The sequence below is a fragment of the Thalassophryne amazonica genome, chromosome 5 (assembly GCF_902500255.1).
Source record: "Thalassophryne amazonica chromosome 5, fThaAma1.1, whole genome shotgun sequence".
Lineage (NCBI taxonomy): Eukaryota > Metazoa > Chordata > Actinopteri > Batrachoidiformes > Batrachoididae > Thalassophryne > Thalassophryne amazonica.
The window spans coordinates 34,093,792-34,113,130 of NC_047107.1; the positions used below are offsets into that span (position 1 = coordinate 34,093,792).

Here is a 19,339-nt window from a genome sequence, read left to right on the forward strand (position 1 = left end):
GGCATATTCATAACAGGCTGCTACTAATACTCCTACTCCTAGTTTCTTTTTATTTCTAATTTTATTTCTAATTCCATATATGCTGGCAGAAACAACAATTTAACACACACACACATATATATATATATATATATATATATATATATATATATATATATATATATATATATATATATAGTGTTTGGAAGTCATATGGAATTATTTCTTCTAAATTAATATCATAATATGTGTGTTATTTTGACATATGTCTATACACGAGAGAATATCCAGTCTGCCTGTTGTAATCCAGTCCGGGTTTTACGCCACTCACTGTCGCGCCACAAGTTGCGTTGCCAGGTTGGGTAAAATAAGCCTCGGTGAGTTACGTTGATTTGTGTGGTCAGTCAAGGGGGTTTAGTAGACGAACATGGTAATAAAACAGACAACAAAAGAAAGGAAGTGGGTTTACATCATGTGTTGAGTATTTTTAGTTTGTTGTGACGCAAAAGGTCATTTTCTATTTTTATGTTCAATACAGAAGGATTTAAATTCGTTTTTGGCACGATTAACATGCAATAACAGTGACAAGGTGAGCTATGGCGTTTTTAGCTTTAAATATGCTAATGTTAGCAGGGTAGGCCAGCCGTCGATTAGCGTTAGCTAGCAGCTACTTGTGCCGTTCATTTATGTTTATTGTAGATAACTTTAACACGAAACATCAAAATAATGACAGTACACTAAGATGCTTCAGCTTTTAGGGCCACAGAAACATATTGATATTAAAGTTGTGTTGTTACAAGCTACTACAAGAATATATTTATGTCAGAAAAATGTTTTAATCATGAAAAAATGTTGATCTGTTCTGTGGAAATAATGACAGATGAGATGAGGATCCTCCAAAACAATCAAGCAGTGTTTTTCTTGTTTAGAAGATATAATTAACGGAAACACTGCATGATTGACTATATGAGAATGGCAAAATGTATGGCCAGCTGTAATAATAATTTAGAAACTTTATCAGATTCTGTGATTGAAGTTAAACACATGATTTGAATTTTACTTATAAAACTATAATGTGCAATAATGAATGTTTCCAACTCTTCACTGTCAGTTGGATCAGAATTCCTACAAATTGTGGAACTCTTGATCTAGCCAGTTTGTGGTCCAGAAAGGGGATGTATCGTGGTGGAGATAAGGACATCCAGATTGCAGTAAGGAAGATGGGCCCATCTTTGCTCTTCCAGCTATCCGCTCATGAACGAGAGCAGGATTTGATTTTTCTGGAACACAGCTATGCCAAGCCATGGAATGCCCACCCAGATGCCAGCAATGCCCGGCCCACAAGGACCCTGTTTGTTAACCCACGTCGCCAGCCTGATGCCTTGTTGTGAGTCGGTTTGCTGTCCTAATCATAAATGTGCAGGCATGTGTTTTTTTTTTGTTTGTTTTGTTTTGGGGTTTTTTGTTTGTTTTTTTGTCCTTTTTTAATCCTTCAATAGCCACACTGACATGGAGGATATGTGGCATGCGTCCAACCCTCTGTCTGTCACATTTTACTTTGAACACAAAACTTGTGAATGCGTATTCAGTTTATTCCAAATTTCATTCATTAATTTTCCATATCCACTTATTCCAATTAAGGGGGGCTGGGTCGTATCCTAGTCATCACTGGGTGAGAGGCAGGGTACATCCTGAACATTCCGTCAGTCTGTCGCAGGGCTGACACATCAGTGGATAAAATAAGTCAACACGTCAACATTTTTCTCAGTAAATATATTTCTGAAGGTGCTACTCCTGTGAAATTTTCACCTGATGTCAGTAATTCACACATATAAAGAAACCAAAACAAATAAGTACAGAAGTTATGTGTAATAATGTGAAATGACACAAGAAAAAAGTATTGAACACATGAAGAAAGGGAGGTGCAAAACAACATGGAAAGCCAAGACACCAGCTGAAATCTATCAGTAATTAGCAATCCTGCCCCTTGTCTACAAATTAATATCAGCTGGTTCAGTCCCAACTGATGGCCTATTGAAAGGAGTCCCATTACCAAGGTGTCAGGCAAGAAACACCTCATGATGGGTAAAAGAGCTCTCTCAAGATCTTCACAACCTTATTTTTGCAAAACATACTGATGGCATTGGTTACAGAAGGGTTTCTAAACTTCTGAATGTTCCAGTGAGCATTGTTGGGGCCATAAGAAGACCATTTCACCATAAACCGGCCATGACCAGGTGCTCCTCACAAGATTTCTGACAGAGAAGTGAAAATAATTATCAGAAGAGTTGTCCAAGAACGAATTACCACTTGTGTAGAGAAACGGAAGAATTTTTTCAAAGAAACCAATAAGTAATACACTCCACCAACATGGCTTGTATGCACGCTCACCTCACAAGACACCATTGCTGAAGAAAAAAGCATCTTGAAGCTCGTTTAAAGTTTGCTGCACAACATTTAGACAAGTCTGTGAAATACTGGGAGAATATAGTCTGGACTCTTTGGATGCCATAATACACACCACGCTTGGAGTTAAAATGGCACTGCCCATCACCGCAAAAATGCCATACCAACAGTGAAGGTTGGAGGCGGGAACTTCATGTGGGGCTGTTTTTCAGCAGATGACACTGGCAAACTTTCTAGAATTGAAGGAAGGATGAATGGAAAATTGTACCGAGACATTCTTGATAAAAAAAATCTACCAGGATGGTGAAAATGAAACGAGGGTGAACATTTAAGCAAGACAGTGATCCCAAACACACGCCAAGGAATCTGTTTGTTTCAGAGAATGAAAGTAAGGGCTTGTCCACATCAATACAAAATTATCTTTGTTTTCAAAGTCTTCCGTAAACACGGCAGTGTTTCAAGATTTATGTACATCCACACTAAAATGCTCTAATCACGCCAAAAAAAATGAGCACATATGCCAGGCCTGTATGTGGCGTTGTGTGAGTGCATGCACAGGCGTTTTCTGTCATTCACAGGACTTTCTACAGCTGGAAAACGAGAGAGAGAGAGACACTACCAGCTGAAAAGGAGCTAAATATTGTCCGCACTTCAGTTTGGATCTATATTTTGTATGTGTGTTTGTGCGTGCATGCATTTAGCTCTCATTTAAGTGGAGGGCATCAACTGAATCAACTAGAGAAATGGCCATTGGATAATTAGCACCTTTCTTTGGATATTCTACAGCTGAAACTTATGTACTTATTTGTTGTGGGTTCTTTGCATCTATAGATTACTTGTGTTGTTACCCACATCCAGTGAAAATTTCATGTCAGTAGCACCTTTAGAAATATATTTCCTGAGAAAAATGCTGATGTGTTCAATACTTACTTTACCTGCTGTATCTGTTTGTTAGCCTGATTTTGGAGGGTGCTGTGACCTGTCCACATCCTCCCGTCTCCTGCCTTCTGTGCCTGCACCCTGCACAAATTTCGCCCATCCTGTCAGTTTCCCTGCACTTTCCTAAACCAAGCAAGCAGCATCAACAGTTCCGTGATTATGTCCACAGCTTGTTGCATGTTAATGTACTTTTAAAATGCGCACCGCACGTTGAGTGTCTGCTTTCACCACTGGCACCAAGCATATGAAACAAAGTGACAGGAAATGTGCACTTACAACACTAATTCCAATGAAGTTGGGACGTTGTGTGAAATGTAAATAAAAACAATACCATGGTTTGCAAATCCTCTTCAACCTATATTCAATTGAATACACCACAAAGACAAGATATTTAATGTTCAAACTGATAGACTTTTTGTTTTTGTGCAAATATTTGCACATTTTGAAATGGATGCCTGCAACACATTTCAAAAAAGCTCGGACAGTGGCAACAAAAGACTGAGAAGGTTAATGAATGCTCAAAGAACACCTGTTTGGAACATTCCACGGGTGAACAGGTTAACTGCAAACAGGTGAGTGTCATGATTGGGTAATGGAGCATCCTCAAAAGGCTCAGCCTTTCACAAGCAAAAATGGAGCGAGGATCACCACTTTGTGAACAACTGTGTGGAAAAAATAGTCCAACAGTTTAAGAATGATGTTTCTCAATGTTCAACTGCAAGGAATTTAGGGATTCCATCATCTACAGTCCATAATATAATCAGAAGATTCAGAGAATCTGGAGAACTTGATGTATGCAAATGGCAAGGCCGAAAACCAACATTGAATGCCCGTGACCTACGATCCCTCAGGTGGCACTGCATTAAAAATTGACATCATTGTGTAAAGGATCTTACCGCGTGGGCTCAGGAACACTTCAGAAAACCATTGTCACTTAACACAGTTCGTCGCTACATCTACAAGTGCAAGTTAAAACTCTACCATGCAAAGCGAAAGCCATACATCAACAACATCCAGAAACATCGTCGCCTTCTCTGGACCCAAGCTCATTTGAAATGGACAGACGCAAAGTGGAAAAGTGTGCTGTGGTCTGATGAGTCCACATTTCAAATTGTTTTTGTAAATCACGGATGTCGTGTCTTCTGGACAAAAGAGGAAAAAGACCATCCAGATTGTTACCAGCGCAAAGTTCAAAAGCCAGCATCTGTGATGGTATGGGGGTGGGTGTTAGTGCCCACGGCATGGGCAACTTACACATCTGTGATGTCACCATTAATGGTGAAAGATACATCCAGGTTTTAGACCAACACATGCTGCCATCCAGGTAACGTCTTTTTCAGGGACGTCCCTGCTTATTTCAGCAAGACAGTGCCAAGCCACATTCTGCACGTGTTACAACAGCGTGGCTTTGTAGTAAAAGAGTGCGGGTACTAGACTGGCCTGCCTGCAGTCCAGACCTGTCACCCATTGAAAATGTGTGGCACATTATGAAGTGCAAAATATGACAACGGAGACCCCGGACTGTTGAGCAACTGAAGTCGTACATCAAGCAAGAATGGGAAAGAATTCCACCTACAAAGCTTCAACAATTAGTGTCCTCAGTTCCCAAACGCTTATTGAGTGTTGTTAGAAGGAAAGGTGATGTAACACAGTGGTAAACATACCACTGTCCCAGCTTTTTTGAAAAGTGTTGCAGTCATCCATTTCAAAATGAGCAAATGGGTGATTCTTAGACTACGGGCACTTATTATGTCCTTTGATCATATTGTATGAAAAACAGAAAAAAGGGGAAATTTCACACTTTTATAGTTATCTTTACAATGAAAGTGTGTTGAGAAATTTGTTCTAGTAGTCTATGATGACTTTTTTACCTTTTTTCAGCATCATTATATGCAAATATTGCCATTTTGTGCTTGTCCCACACCCAGACTTTTGATCTTCAATGATAAAAATGAATGGTAAAGAAACGTTTTTTCTAATGTTTTAAAATATCTCTGAATAAAATATCAGTAAAATAATCAAAACATAATTGGGGTATTTAATGTCATTCAACTGTTGTGATTTTTTTTTTTAAACAAAATGTAGTTGTCCCACACTGTTGCCGTAATTTCCACCACAACACTGTAATGTCCCTAAACAGTTTGTATGAAAGATTGTTTGGGTAGTTTCTATGGAGATAAACAGTGACATCAGAGCACATGTATATAGCGCCAAATCACAACAAACAGTTGCCCCAAGGCGCTTTATATTGTAAGGCAGTGGTGTGGTGGAAATTACATTTACAAGGCCAATAGTGCCCATAGTTAAAGAATCACCCAAATATTTTCACAAAACAATAAAGTTTATCAGTTTGAACATTAAATAGCTTGTCTTTGGTGTATTCAATTGAATATAGGTTGAAGAGGATTTGCAAACGTCCCAGCTTAATTGGAACTGGGGTTGTACTCAAATCTGCATTCATATATCCCGTACAGTTAATAAAAAAACAAAAACTTGAACTTGAACTTCAACAGAAAGTGTCAGACTTTAGAGATCAAACATCAGCACTTTTAAATCAAAGTGATGGAAGAAAAACTGCAAAGCAAAAAATGCAATTTGCGTGATGTTTGTCCATCGCTATGCTCCGCCTGAAGCAGGGTCACTAATTGGCACACTGGAGGCCACATGAGTCATGACCTGCTTTTGTGCAGGCTGTAGCTGAATGACATTTTATAAGTGTCAGTGATATACAAACTCCATAGTTGGAACATTACATTTTTGTTGTAACGCCATGCTTATTTGTTAATTCAATATTTGTCTGCAGAGACTCGGAGCCTTTAATTGACGTGGAAACGGTCACACCCACACCTATTCCTCTATATGACAACCAGAAAGCCCTTAATGTGATGATGGAGTGCGAGCGACATGTTCTGTTTGCACGCACTGTTGCTGAGAGTCCCCCACCACCCGATGACTGGGAGGAACATATAAACAAGTAATTACATATTTTGAACATTGTTGCTTACTGTCATATTTGATAAATACAGTCAGGCATGTTTGGAATTTTTGAGTTAGAGAGCAGTGCCATTGTTACCCTGTGCTTTGATGCTTTTTCTGTTACAGGACTGGGTGGTCAGTGACTCAGAACAAACTGTTCAATAAAGTCCTTAAAGCATTACAAGCTGAAAGACTAGCTCGTCTGGCCAATGAGAATGTGAGTCCTTTTGATATTAATTTATTGTATGCAAGCTTGTTCTTAGTGGGAGTTCATTTATTGCTTGGTCTGTCACACTATCTATTTTTGTGGGACAGTGTATCGTCCCCATATAATTTTTTCAAATAAATGATACTAACCTTATTTTAGAGAGTTCTGTGCGATTGATAATGCACCCTTTCAAGGTGTACTAAAATTTTCATTCTACAGAATATTTTTAGACATTGGAATGGGAATGTGCGGAAAAATTAAATAAATAGAAATGAGTCTGTAACAAAAATTGCACTTGGATAAACAAAGGAGCTTAATCACTCGTTAACATTAATTCACTCTTTTCACACATTTGGCTTAAATACAAAATGTTTTCATGCAGCTGTGGCATTAGAGTTTGGAACCAAATTCATTTGGATTTATTTTTCCTAACGTTTTGTTTGGAATTAATGTATTCATCCAGAAAAACAACTGGTAGCATTGAGTAGTGGTCATAATTGGCGGGATGGCAATAGCTCAGTTGGTAGAGCGAGCCGTCTTATGAAGGGTGGATGGTTCGAATCCAACTCCCAACCAGTCAAAAATCTGAATGTTGCGGTTGTGTCCTTGGGCAAGACACTTAACCCACCTTGCCTGTGTATGAATGAGGTGGTGGATGCAGAATGGCAGCCACACCTCTGTCAGTTTGCCCCAGGGCAGCTGTAGCTACACTAGTAGCTTACCACCACCAATGTGTGTGGATGTTGAAAAGCGCTCTAGAAATCCATGGTTGGTTGCTACAGCGAGGCTGTCATCTCTCTGTCGTTTCTGTCTGCTGTTTCTTTTCAGCTTTTTGTGTCTAATTAAAGACACTGTTTTTAAGCTAAAAGTAGCGCGTGGGAATTACATACTTTTACAGCTATCATGTTTTTAAAACAAGAATTTTGCAGTATGATTGTCACAGAGCTACATTGTACAGAGGGAGGATGGCGAGAAAAACAGTCTCTAAAAGCTGGAAAAGGATAACAAGAATCAGTGGAATTGGCATTCGCTTGAATTTAAAGTAGGCAATAACTATCTTTATGAACACGTCCAAAAGATAGCGCATCTTGTGCCATCAGGATGTTGAGTGTGGTAAGAATTTTTCTCTTACTGGAAAATAAACATTGGGCTAGTCACAGGATTTCACACAAGAATATAAGTGACTTTTTATTAAGGTAGACTTTCTTTCATTGGGACAAAGACATTGTGGCTTTTAATGATTTTACAGGAATTCACATAAGAACATAAGTGACTTTTTTTTACTACAAAGTATGGTATTGATATTTTACCATGATTTTCAAAATATTCTACAAGCTTTAGCTGTGGTTTTTGAAATGCTTTAATAGTCTTTTCATTCTTCATGAATTTCTTGTAGTTTAATTGATCTCATTTAATGCATTACAGTTAAAAGGAAAGTCATTCCAGGTCCTACTTCCATGTCATATTCTGTTATTTCTCTCTGATTTTATAATTTTCACTTCACAGCCCTGTTATAGGCAAAACTCAAAGTAATTTAGCGCATGCAGAAAATGTAGACGGAAGCACTTTTCTTACATGCTGTTGTCATTAATTTCCTGCTGAGAAGTGCTTCGCTGTGTTTTCTGCTGCGCAGCATTTGTGTTTAGCACACGTGCACACCTTCACACCAATTACGTGCATGATGGATACGGTTAAACTGAACCAGCAGACTTTTTGCATCTCAACAGTGTTTAAGTATCATAGCCACACTTTAAAGCATATACTGTAAAAAAATAAAAAATGTGAAATTTTTCAAATTTTAAGGAGCAAATTTGGAATGAAAACTATCCAGATGAAATGGTTGCTCAAAAAACATACTTATTAAAGATGCCATATATTGCAAAATTGTTAATACCATGATATAATACCATTAGGTCCAAAAAGTGAAAAATTCCATAATATTAAATTGTATCATATCACCCACCCCAGCATTGAGTAACATGTTATCTTCATTTCACCTGTTTCACTGTTGCTCTGTGTGCAGACGTGGCTGAAATGTCTGAGCCCTATTCGCAGTGAATCTCTGACACGAGAGATGGCAGTAGCAACAGCACAGCCAAATGTTACTTCCTTCCACACAGCTTATTTCTGTTCATTCAGTTTAGATGTTTTGTTGTTAATAATGTAATATGGTGCAGCACAGTATGTGCAGAATTGTTGAGAGAGATCCAGATTGTGGTTTCTCTCTATTGATGTACATGGGTTCACATTTTCAATGCTAATATTAAGAGATTTCACAAAAATGACAATATAAGTTTCTGAGGGTATAGGGAGTGTGAGCAAGACAAAATGCAACTGTCAATAGAATATATATATATATATATATATATATATATATATACACACACACACACAACCCCAATTCCAATGAAGTTGGGACGTTGTGTAAAATGTAAATAAAAACAGAATACAATGATTTGCAAATCCTCTTCAACCTATATTCAATTGAATACACCACAAAGACAAGATATTTAATGTTCAAACTGAAAACTTTATTGTTTTTGTGCAAATATTTGCTCATTTTGAAATGGATGACTGCAACATGTTTCAAAAAACCTGGGACAGTGGTATTTTTACGACTGTGTTACATCACCTTTCCTTCTAACAACACTCAGTAAGTGTTTGGGAACTGAGGACACTAATTGCTGAAGCTTTGTAGATGGAATTCTTTCCTATTCTCGCTTGATGTACGACTTCAGTTGTTCAACAGTCCGGCGTTTCCGTTGTCATATTTTGCACTTCATAATACACTACACATTTTCAATGGGAAACAGGTCTGGACTGCAGGCAGGCCAGTCTAGTACCCGCACTCTTTTACTACGAAGGCATGCTGTTGTAACACGTGCAGAGTGTGGCTTGGCATTGTCTTGCTGAAATGAGCAGGGACGTCCCTGAAAAAGACGTTGCTTGGATGGCAGCATGTGTTGCTCCAAAACCTGGATGTACCTTTCAGCATTGATGGGGCCATCACAGATGTGTAAGTTGCCCATGCCGTGGGCACTAACACGCCCCCATACCATCACAGATGCTGGCTTTTGAACTTTGAGCTGGTAACAATCTGGATGGTCTTTTTCCTCTTTTGCCTGGAGGACACGACGTGTGTTAAGTGACAATGGTTTTCTGAAGTGTTCCTGAGCCCACGCGGTAAGATCCTTTACACAGTGATGTCGGTTTTTAATGCAGTGCCGCCTGAGGGTTCGAAGGTCACGGGCATTCAATGTTGGTTTTCGGCCTTGCCGTTTACATACATAAAGATCTCCAGATTCTCTGAATCTTTTGGGGATGCTCCTTTTTATACCCAATCATAACACTCACCTGTTTCCAATTAGGTGTTCTTTGAGGATTCATCAACTTTCCCAATCTTACTTAAAAAATATTTATGTTTAAGAAAATGCAGCTTTACAAGGTTAATCAAGTGATTCTAAAGATGTAAATTTACTTATCCGCTTTGCTCGTTCAGAGTTGGCTGGCAGTTTAGTGAAGTGATGGAGTGTGCGCTGGTCAGTGGTTGGCAGAGACCGCTGCTCCGCTTCTTTTAGCTCCAGGTGATGGCGTAGCATGTGGGCTCGAGGATTTGAAGTGTTCCCGAGGTACTTGACTTTCATTTTGCAGATTTTGCCCACTGCATAAGTCATGTCAAGCTCCTTACGTGGCAAATAATAAAATCCAAAATGTGACCAAACATTTGCCTGCTTTTTAAAAATCGATTCTTGGACATTTTGGGTCAATTCAGAATCTTAATAAATAAGAATCGCGATTCGGAAGTGGATCGATTTTTTTTTTTTTTCCCCCGGCACCCCTAATGAGAGCGCACTGCTTCATTCATGTCATTTCATGACTGTACGTCTGTGACCATGGATCATATACAGAGGAACAGATGGTTTATATTTGTATTGTCCACTCGATAAGAGGGATTCAATAAATTGCAGTGTTTTTTATGGTGTGTGGTTTTTATTTTTTTTTTTCCTCCACAGCAGCGGTGGGATGTGATTTCACACGTTCCAGCTGCTCGCACTGTGTTCATGCATGAACCGTCGGCATTGTATCTTGCACGCCTGTCCAAACGTGTGTCCCTCCCGACAGCAGGTGGAATGTTTCGTGGTTCCCCATTTCGTTCTTGGTTCGTCTTCCAGTTTCTGCGTCTTTCGTGTTATTTGTGAAGGGGCACTAACTGTCTCCACTTTGTTATACCTTAAATCCTAGGATGTGATCGCAAAAGGTTTTCTATAAAAAGGTAGATGGTGAACAGCTTACGATTTGGCCATTTAAAAAAAAAAAATTCAGTCAGAAGATTGCTTTAATCCCCGTAGTTGTGACAGGTACACTGCCAAGGAGAGATTTTAGTGCAGAGCTGCAACAAGTAATTGATTATAGGGCACTGCAGTCTAGTTTGTCGTTTGAACCCTGTGTGATATCGCGGGATTTGACCACTTATGGGGACCTGCGCGCCATTGTTCAATATATACACAGCATAAGTTTACACGAAAAAATGGTGTACTGTTTTGTTTTCGTCTGCAATCACCGAAGCAGTTGGGAAAAGTTTTTTTTTTCCATTCCTAGTGGAAAAGTGAAGACGAAGCAGATGGGAGATGTCATGTCGGTAAGTGTTAGCCTACACAGCTAATCAGAGTAGCTACATTCTCTTGATTGCAAAACCGGCTTGATACATTTGCGCTCCGGGTCCTAAATAAACCGCAACACATGTCCACTTTCCCACTGCATCATCACATCCCCCGGAAGTAGACAAATTATGTCATATGCGTCATATTTTACCCCTTTAGCGCCCACCCTCAAATGAAACTGCGGTACCCTATTAAATTGACCACCGACAGTTTTGAAAATCGATTAATCGTTTTGAGTCTTGTTTGGTTTTTGTTTTTGTTGGTTTGTTTGTTTGTTTGTTTGTTTAAAAATTCTCCGATTTCAGCTTGTGAAATGTGAATAGTTTTGGTTTCTTTACTCTTCTCTGACAGTAAACTAAATGTCTTTGGGTTATGGACAAAACCAGACATTTGGAGACATCATCTCAGGCTTTGGGAAACACTGATATTTTCACAGTTTTGATACTTTATGGAAACTAATCAATTAATAAGGAAAATAACTGACAGAGTACATCAGTAATGAAAATAACCATTTCAGCAGTATGGGGGGAATTTTGATTTGTGTGGCTGAATTGTTTGTAAATATTTGTCGTATTTTGCTCTTTTGTTCTTTGAGTAGCAGGGTTAGCTGTAGATAATCACGTTTAATTTTCCTCTCAGGCCTCCAATGAACCTATTCTGCGTAGGATAGCTGTGGATAAGTGTGCCCGAAAGGTGCGGAATGCATTGGCAAGTGTGAACTGGGAAAACAAACTGACCCAGTGGTTGCACATCACTCTGATAGAATCTTTGAGTCTTGCCATGCTTGCTGCTTACCTGGATGTGCTGCAGACTCTCAAAAGCAAGGTATGCTATTTGTGTTTGAATGACTTGTAAAAGTTCATGTTGTCAGACGTCTTACTCATTGTTCTTCCTTCTGGGAAGCTGCCATCGCTAATTGACAGGATGTTGCTATCGTCATCGGCTAAGACTGGAACTCCAAGTGCAGAGGCCCTGTCACTCTTACTGAAACGTCCTTGGGATCCTGCTGTTGGAGTTCTATCTCAGAACAAACTGGTACAAGCTTCCTGTTGTTATCTGAAAAACTGTTTTATGCCTGACATGATTAATGATGAGGTACCTGCCTGCATCTTTGTTTCAGAGCAAACTTGCCGGCTCCCCACTCATCCTAATTGCTCCATCGAGCCCAACTAATCCTGCCCTTTACACCTCACGGCGAATGAGATTCTGGCAGTCTCAGCTTTCCTGCTTAGGAAAGGTCTAATGTCACGCTCAGAATATATACTGCCAAGAATACAGTTTCTCAGAAAAGTGAAATAACAAGTGTTTAATTTAATTGTTTGTTTATTGTTAGGTCATCCCAGTGCATACTCACATAAACAGTGGCGCTAATGTGAGCATCACACAGTGTCTTGAGTACATGCTGGGAACTGTCAGAGCCAAAGTAATGGAGGTAGGATTTATTTGTGTGCAAATCTAAAAAAAATGCACTGTCATGAACCTGGATATTTTTTGTCAGTTGTTTCAGAAAGTGAAAATATTATCTCTTCTAAGCTTATTATATATCCTAAAATGCTGAGTGAAAATCACAGAAAATGTGATATCCACATATTGCATTAAAGACAGTGCTGTACTGGGCAAATTAAAATTATTGTTCAGATAACTGCAGTAAAGTGTCATAAGCTCTTCACACACACACACTCATCTTCAACCGCATAGTCCAATCAAGGGTCGCGGGAGGTGCTGGAGCCTATCCCAGTAGTCATAGAGCACGAGGCAGGGTACACCCAGGACAGGACACCAGTCTGTCACAGGGCCACAAACAGACAAACAAACACATTCACACCCACACCTACAGACAATTTAAAGATTCCAATCCACCTAACCCGCATGTCTTTGGATGTGGGAGGAAACCGGAGCACCCGGAGGAAACCCACGCAAACACGGGAAGAACATGCAAACACAGAAAGGCCACAGGCAGGAATTGAACCCATGACCTTCTTGCTGTGAGGCAGCAGTGCTAACCACTAAGGCACCATGCTGCCCATAATATCTTCACTGTTACTTATAATAACACAGTATTTTTTTTTTTTTAACAGGGTGAGCTAGTGGAGCAGATATGCACAATATTTCAGGTGAATCGTGACTTTGACGATCAAAACATGAAATTTGGCACTCAGTTAGAGCATACCAACCAGATCATTTTTGGCTATAGGGGCATTGCAGCGCTGGCCATTTTCCAGGATTGCTGCTATGGGTTGTTATATCAGTTACTCAGGCTCTAGACCATCAAGGCTCATTATTTCGGTGGCTAATCCTACATATTCAAGGATGAGGAATGCAGTAGTACTATTTACATCCTGCTAGCACCTATGTAACAGCATATGGCTAGCATTCAGGTAATTAAATAATTGCAAAATCATTAAAATATGTAATATTGATGATATTATACATGTTTTCAAACTGTGACTAATGAGAATACAACACAGTACCCTACTTCTCAATGTTTCATTTATGGGACCTGGTTAGTACTTGGATGGGAGACCTCTTTGGAATACCAGCGGCTGTGTGTGTTTCTCCAGGTAAAACTGGAGTTGTGTCAGGACGGGCATCCGGCGTAAAACTTGTGACAACTACCAATGCGGATCTGGCTGTATCCGCTGTGGCGACCCCAAACACGAAATGGGAGCAGCCGAATGGACAGCATCCACTATAATTCTTGTAGACAACTCCCATAACTCCCAGTAGAGGGAGCTCTAAAAATAGTCTGACTTGCAGCACCTTTTGGTCATCCACTATTCTCTGCAGTAAGACTTGACACAGATTTGATTGCTGCAAGAAATGTATGAGCGGTTTTTCCTCAATACTCAACAATGAACGTGAAAGTTTTTAATTAAATGCATTTATACGAGCACTACCTTTACTAATCCTCATTATTAAACAAGCTAGCTAGCTAACATATTTGACTAACATCAGCAATCTAGCTGAGTAGCAAGCATTAATGAAGGGGCTCTAAGTATATACACAGCATATTTCAAACTGATTTGAAAATATTATTTCACTGGTCAAAACATCAGTATTCAGTTGGTTTCGGTCCAATGCCAAGCTCAGTTTTTGGGACTAATCTGTATGTACATTTGTGTGCTTTCAACTGACCTTGACTGGCCTGTTGCAGCTAAAGATGCCCTGATACTTGCACGACTTTGATCCGCGCACTTACATGCACTTCATCCTGAAGATCCCAGCCACTGTGTTTCCATCTGGACACTGCACTTTGTTCCGCTGGACGCTGCGCTTTAGTATGCTGCTTATACAAAATAATTATTTCTTTGCGGATTAATTGCTTCCGGAATCACAGAGAACTGTTGCAGCTGGACCTTTTTCTTTCTCTCTCTCACTCTTGTCCGCTCCATGAGGTAGAGAATGTATTGGAACTGTCTAAAAGGTATTTGTAATATTTATATTGTAATGGCTTGGTAAAACAGTTGCATGTTCTTTCCTTCTTATTAGTATCTGTAAAATTATGTTTATGATAGATATAACATCTCGTTATGATCGTTCAGATGAGCTGCGCTGTGTGTGCTGATGCAATCACTCGCACAATTTTTTATTTGCGCAGTGTTCACATGAAGTTCACATTATTAATGCGTGATGGAGATTTTGAACATTTCAAAATTGTCTTTGCGCACTTGCACTAAGCTGCACACAGTTTACACAGACGAGTTTGCTCTTGTGCACAGCAGAGTGCGTGCTAGTGCATACTGTTCTTTAAGTAGCATAGTGAATTGTGAGACAATGGTCAAACTATTCAAGGTAGTGGACCCTACTGAGGCTGGAATGCCAGATATACAGTGGCTGACCATAGAGTGGAATAAATGTGTTCTGTGTAAGGAAGATAGAGATGAGATACTGAAATATCCAGCTAATTCAACACGTGGCAGAGATGGATCAGGATACAAGACCATAGCTGAACTTCTTGTATCACCAGAAGCTACTGGAGCCTGTCGTGACCTTCTCTCCTGTGGATGCAAGAAAGAGATGCAGTAGAAAGTGCAAATGTTTCAAGGCAGAGCTTAAGTGCACTGTGCCTTGTAACTGTGGTGGCTTGTATTTTCAGAGCTAACGTTGCATTTAACTATAACTGTGACTTCTTTTGTTGTCACTATGTCACTCCAGTTGTGTTTTCAAAGCTAGTGTTGCATTTCAGCATTCACTGTAACTGTATGACCTCTTTTTTTGTTGTTGTCATTAAACATACAAAACACAAAAACAAAAAACATTTGACCTAATGTTGGCGCTAGAGGGAAGATCCTAGGGTCACCAATATCAGTAGACTTCATCCTCAGGGGACCATGAATGTTTCCAGATGATTTGAAAAGAATCTAATGAAAGCTCTTGGAGTTAGCGCGCTAATGTGAAAACTCTGCAGTGGTGGACACGGCGGCAGTTCACAAAAAACAGTAATATCTCTCTCTGACTCATCATTTGGGGATATAAATAGTACCACTGTGTCCCGTCCTTAAAAATGTTGGATTAGGCTCAAGACCCTTGGTGGTCTAGAGCCTGAGCTACTAATAAAACAACAATGCATGGCAGCCATCTTGGAAAATGGCTGCACCAAATTTCATGCTTTTATCGTCAAAAGTCGCCATTAATCCACATATTTGCTCCGCTAAGCTCAAGATAATGTCGAAAATGTTTCTGCTCAGAGTTCCAGTGCTTCAGTTTTCTTATTTGATGTTTTCGACAGTAAATTCTGTTGTTATTCTTACAAGCCCATGCACACTGCATCACTGTCAAATTTTAAATGTTAAATTTCCCTGTATTATCAACTCAAAACCAGAATATTTTAAGACTTTAGTCTTGAACATAGAAACTAATCATAGTCCCCTGAATAATTTGTAACATTTTTTTCATAGCACTTGTGCACCTGTTTTGATTCTTTCTTTCTTATTTATCTAATCACTAGGTTCACTCTCACTTCCCGCATAAACCAATTATCCTGGTTGGCTGGAATGTTGGTTCTCTCATCGCTTGCCATGTAAGACTTCTCATGTATTTTCCTCTGAAATGTAATTGTTGATATATATATTTAGTTTTTTAAATCATGATTTGACGTAGGCTTCACTGCATTGCAGGTATCCCTTATGGAATATCTGACTGCTGTGGTGTGCCTTGGCTTCCCCCTGCTTACAGTCAATGGTTCAAGAGGGGTCAGACTCCTTTTTCCTCATTAATTCCCGTTGTTTAAGTTTAACCACTTAATAAAAGTCCATCTTAATTTCCTGTCAGTGGTTCTGAATGCTCCTGATGTGTTACTATTTTGTAGGATGTGGATGACCCGCTACTGGACATGAAGACTCCAGTGTTATTTGTTGTTGGGCAGAATGCTTTGCAGTGCAGTATTGAAGGAATGGAAGAGTTTAGGGAGAAGCTGAGGGCAGACAACAGCATGGTGGTGGTGGGAGGAGCTGATGACAACCTCAGGTCAGCCACAGATTGCTATTAATGGTTTAAGAAACAATTTCTTTTTAGCTTAGCTTCCAAGTAAAGCTAATGCTGTCTACCTATCATTTGGTTAAGTTGTCTGGATGAGATGTTATCCGTGAACTTGTATGTATGTATCTCTCTTTGAACTGAAACAGCTATCAAGTCATCAATTTTTCAATTATCTTTTAACATATTGCGTACAGCTGTAATCCTGTGCGCACATTTTTTTCACTGCTTTATTCATGATAATCATTCAGTATTACAGCTATAAAATTAGGTTGTGTGAAACTACATTTAATGTCTTGATTCAAATGTGGTTTACATAAATGATAGCTATGTTTGGGGGAAAGCTGGAAAAACAGTGGCGTTTTCCATCACAGAGTGTTCTCAGGCAGATTGTAGAGTGCTATAAAAACACAACATTCCATTGATTCAACGAAAACAGTGTGTGTGTGTGTGTGTGTGTTCTTGTGTTTGTAGTAGTAGTAAATGTAATAACAGCAACTGTTGTCCCTCCACAGAATCAACTCAGCAAAAATGAAATCAGAGGGACTGACACAGACCATGGTGGACCGCTGCATCCAGGTTTGTCTTTGTTTCATGAAACACAAAGGCATTGTTTTCATATCTCCTGCAAACAAATTTTGCCTCCTGTATTGGAGGCACCCTCCCCGTCTGTCAAAAAGTGTTGTAAGTACAAGTCCTCTTCAACTGGTTGGTGGGTGTCAGTGAAACGTCACACAGTGCACCATGCTTGTATATCACAAACTGAGGTCTCCGCAGATAAATTCACTCTGTCCCAAATTTCTCAAAATAAAAATACTAAGATGTATTTTAGTAAATTTAGTAAATTAATGAAGAATACAAAATCTTCCAAATAACACTAGCTAACTATTTTATATTTATGAAGTATGAGTTGATCAATAAAATACACTTCATTGTAATCAAAAGCTGGAGGAGACATCATATAGGTCAACTACAGCTTCCACATTGCATACCTGATGAAAACTGAGGGAAACTAGTAGCATAAATGGCATAAATGTTTTATTATTGCTGTTAACAGCTCTCCCAACATCCCACAATCAAGTTTTATGTCTCTTTTTTTTTCTCAGGACAACCTGTACTTTCAAAATACATATGCAATAGTTGGGTTTTATAAGTGTAATAAAGGTTTACAATCAGAAATAAGAAAGGAAAAAGTAAAGCGGAAAATTATTTTCCACACACATTTATTCAAAACACACAGCAAACTATAATAAACTAGTAACACATCAATCCTAGAAACAATCTTTGGTGTGTCACGTGAGGTGGATCTGCCCTACGATTGGATTTTGGAAAGCCACGTGATGGTGAACCAGTTCTGATTGGATACTCGCATTGCTCACGTCATCACACAGCTTCTATGAGGAGTACAAAGATGGTGGACGGTGGCTTGAAAGTCCGGAGTTAACTTTTCAGCAAAAAAAAGTAAGTTTCTATGTCATATCATTTAAAAAGTTATTTATAATTTAGTAAAGCTTGGTCTCAGCCGTCGTATACGACCCCCAGAGGGTTAAACTCTTAGATCTTCAGCAAATGCATTTATAAAGAGAAACTGCATGAACTACACAAGTTTTTTTTATTTTCTAATAAGTTTATTCAATGGGGAGAAACAAATGCTAAATTATTGTTGTGTCGTAACTTAATTTTTGTTCAGCCTTTGTCACCCGTCTTCATGAAGTTAGATGCAAAAATGTTGAAATTGACCCTATCCTGCAATGATAAAGAATCTTTAAAAAATTACTGGATCCGGATCATTACCAAAATTTAATGACTTCTAAGTTAGGCCAAGATACACCCCTGGTAAAAAATTTCATTGAAATCCGTTGAGGATTTTTTGAGTAATCTTGCTAACAATCCAACCAACCAACAAACAAACGGACATGACTGAAAACATAACCTCCTTGGCGGAGGTAAAAAACCCCCAAAACAAAAGTTTTTGTATTGGATGAGACACACTGAAGCATTTAGGGACAAGTTCTCGATAAATATGATCACAGTTTTAATTTCAAAATCTAAAAAATAAACAGTCAGGTGGTGGCACTTTTATTTGCATCAAAAGCGCAAATCTCTGCTTTTATCCTCACTGTCTGTAAACACGTTAAAGGTGCTTTGTTTTCTGCCCTCTGCTGAAAGAAGAAATAAAAGGTCTGTTTAGTTGCAATGGCCAAATGTTTGTGTTCCTTCTTAAATGTCCTGCAGGATGAGATAGCTGACTTCTTGTCTGGTGTCCTCGCGCGGATAGAAGGTCATGGCCATGGCTCAGGAGAAGCAAGGGACCTGGACACAGAGAAGAAGAAGCGACCTCGACGAGAGCCTCCTTATGACATGGAGAGAGGACGTCCTTCATCCCCTGCTCTTAGAATTTCCATTTCCCCCTCAGGCTCGGAGGTCGGTTTGCTACCAATGCATTTAGACACATTTTTGCAAGTTAACTTTCTAACTGTGTACTAATACAAAATACAACTTTATGAATGTGTGCTAATATAAAAATGCCCAACTATCACAGAATAACGTAACATAATGTACAAGCTTTTTTCTGAAGTGGTTTTAATGTCTCTCTAGAGTACCTAAGAATTCTATCTGGAAGAACTTAAACATACAATCAGAGGAATATATCCTCTGGGGTATTCATAACCAGTCATTATTATGTCTGGCTCGG

The 19,339-nt window shown here is 39.2% G+C and overlaps 1 protein-coding gene across 8 annotated transcripts in view; it reads left to right on the plus strand.

Annotated features, from left to right (window-relative positions):
- The first annotated feature begins 382 nt into the window (after positions 1 to 382).
- Positions 383 to 19,339, plus strand: part of kansl3 (KAT8 regulatory NSL complex subunit 3) — a 48,743-nt gene continuing 29,786 nt past the window's right edge. For 7 of the 8 annotated variants that reach the window (XM_034169957.1, XM_034169960.1, XM_034169959.1 and 4 more), the window contains exons 1-13: positions 383 to 568; positions 1,091 to 1,366; positions 6,128 to 6,298; positions 6,427 to 6,517; positions 11,809 to 11,994; positions 12,073 to 12,204; positions 12,290 to 12,406; positions 12,503 to 12,601; positions 16,118 to 16,189; positions 16,287 to 16,361; positions 16,478 to 16,635; positions 17,160 to 17,223; positions 18,880 to 19,068. In XM_034169957.1, the coding sequence (XP_034025848.1) occupies positions 1,155 to 1,366; positions 6,128 to 6,298; positions 6,427 to 6,517; positions 11,809 to 11,994; positions 12,073 to 12,204; positions 12,290 to 12,406; positions 12,503 to 12,601; positions 16,118 to 16,189; positions 16,287 to 16,361; positions 16,478 to 16,635; positions 17,160 to 17,223; positions 18,880 to 19,068 (1,566 nt within the window). In that variant the 5' untranslated portion in view covers positions 383 to 568; positions 1,091 to 1,154. The remainder of the gene's footprint in view (positions 569 to 1,090; positions 1,367 to 6,127; positions 6,299 to 6,426; positions 6,518 to 11,808; positions 11,995 to 12,072; positions 12,205 to 12,289; positions 12,407 to 12,502; positions 12,602 to 16,117; positions 16,190 to 16,286; positions 16,362 to 16,477; positions 16,636 to 17,159; positions 17,224 to 18,879; positions 19,069 to 19,339) is intronic. The other variant, XM_034169958.1, reaches the window with a different exon arrangement.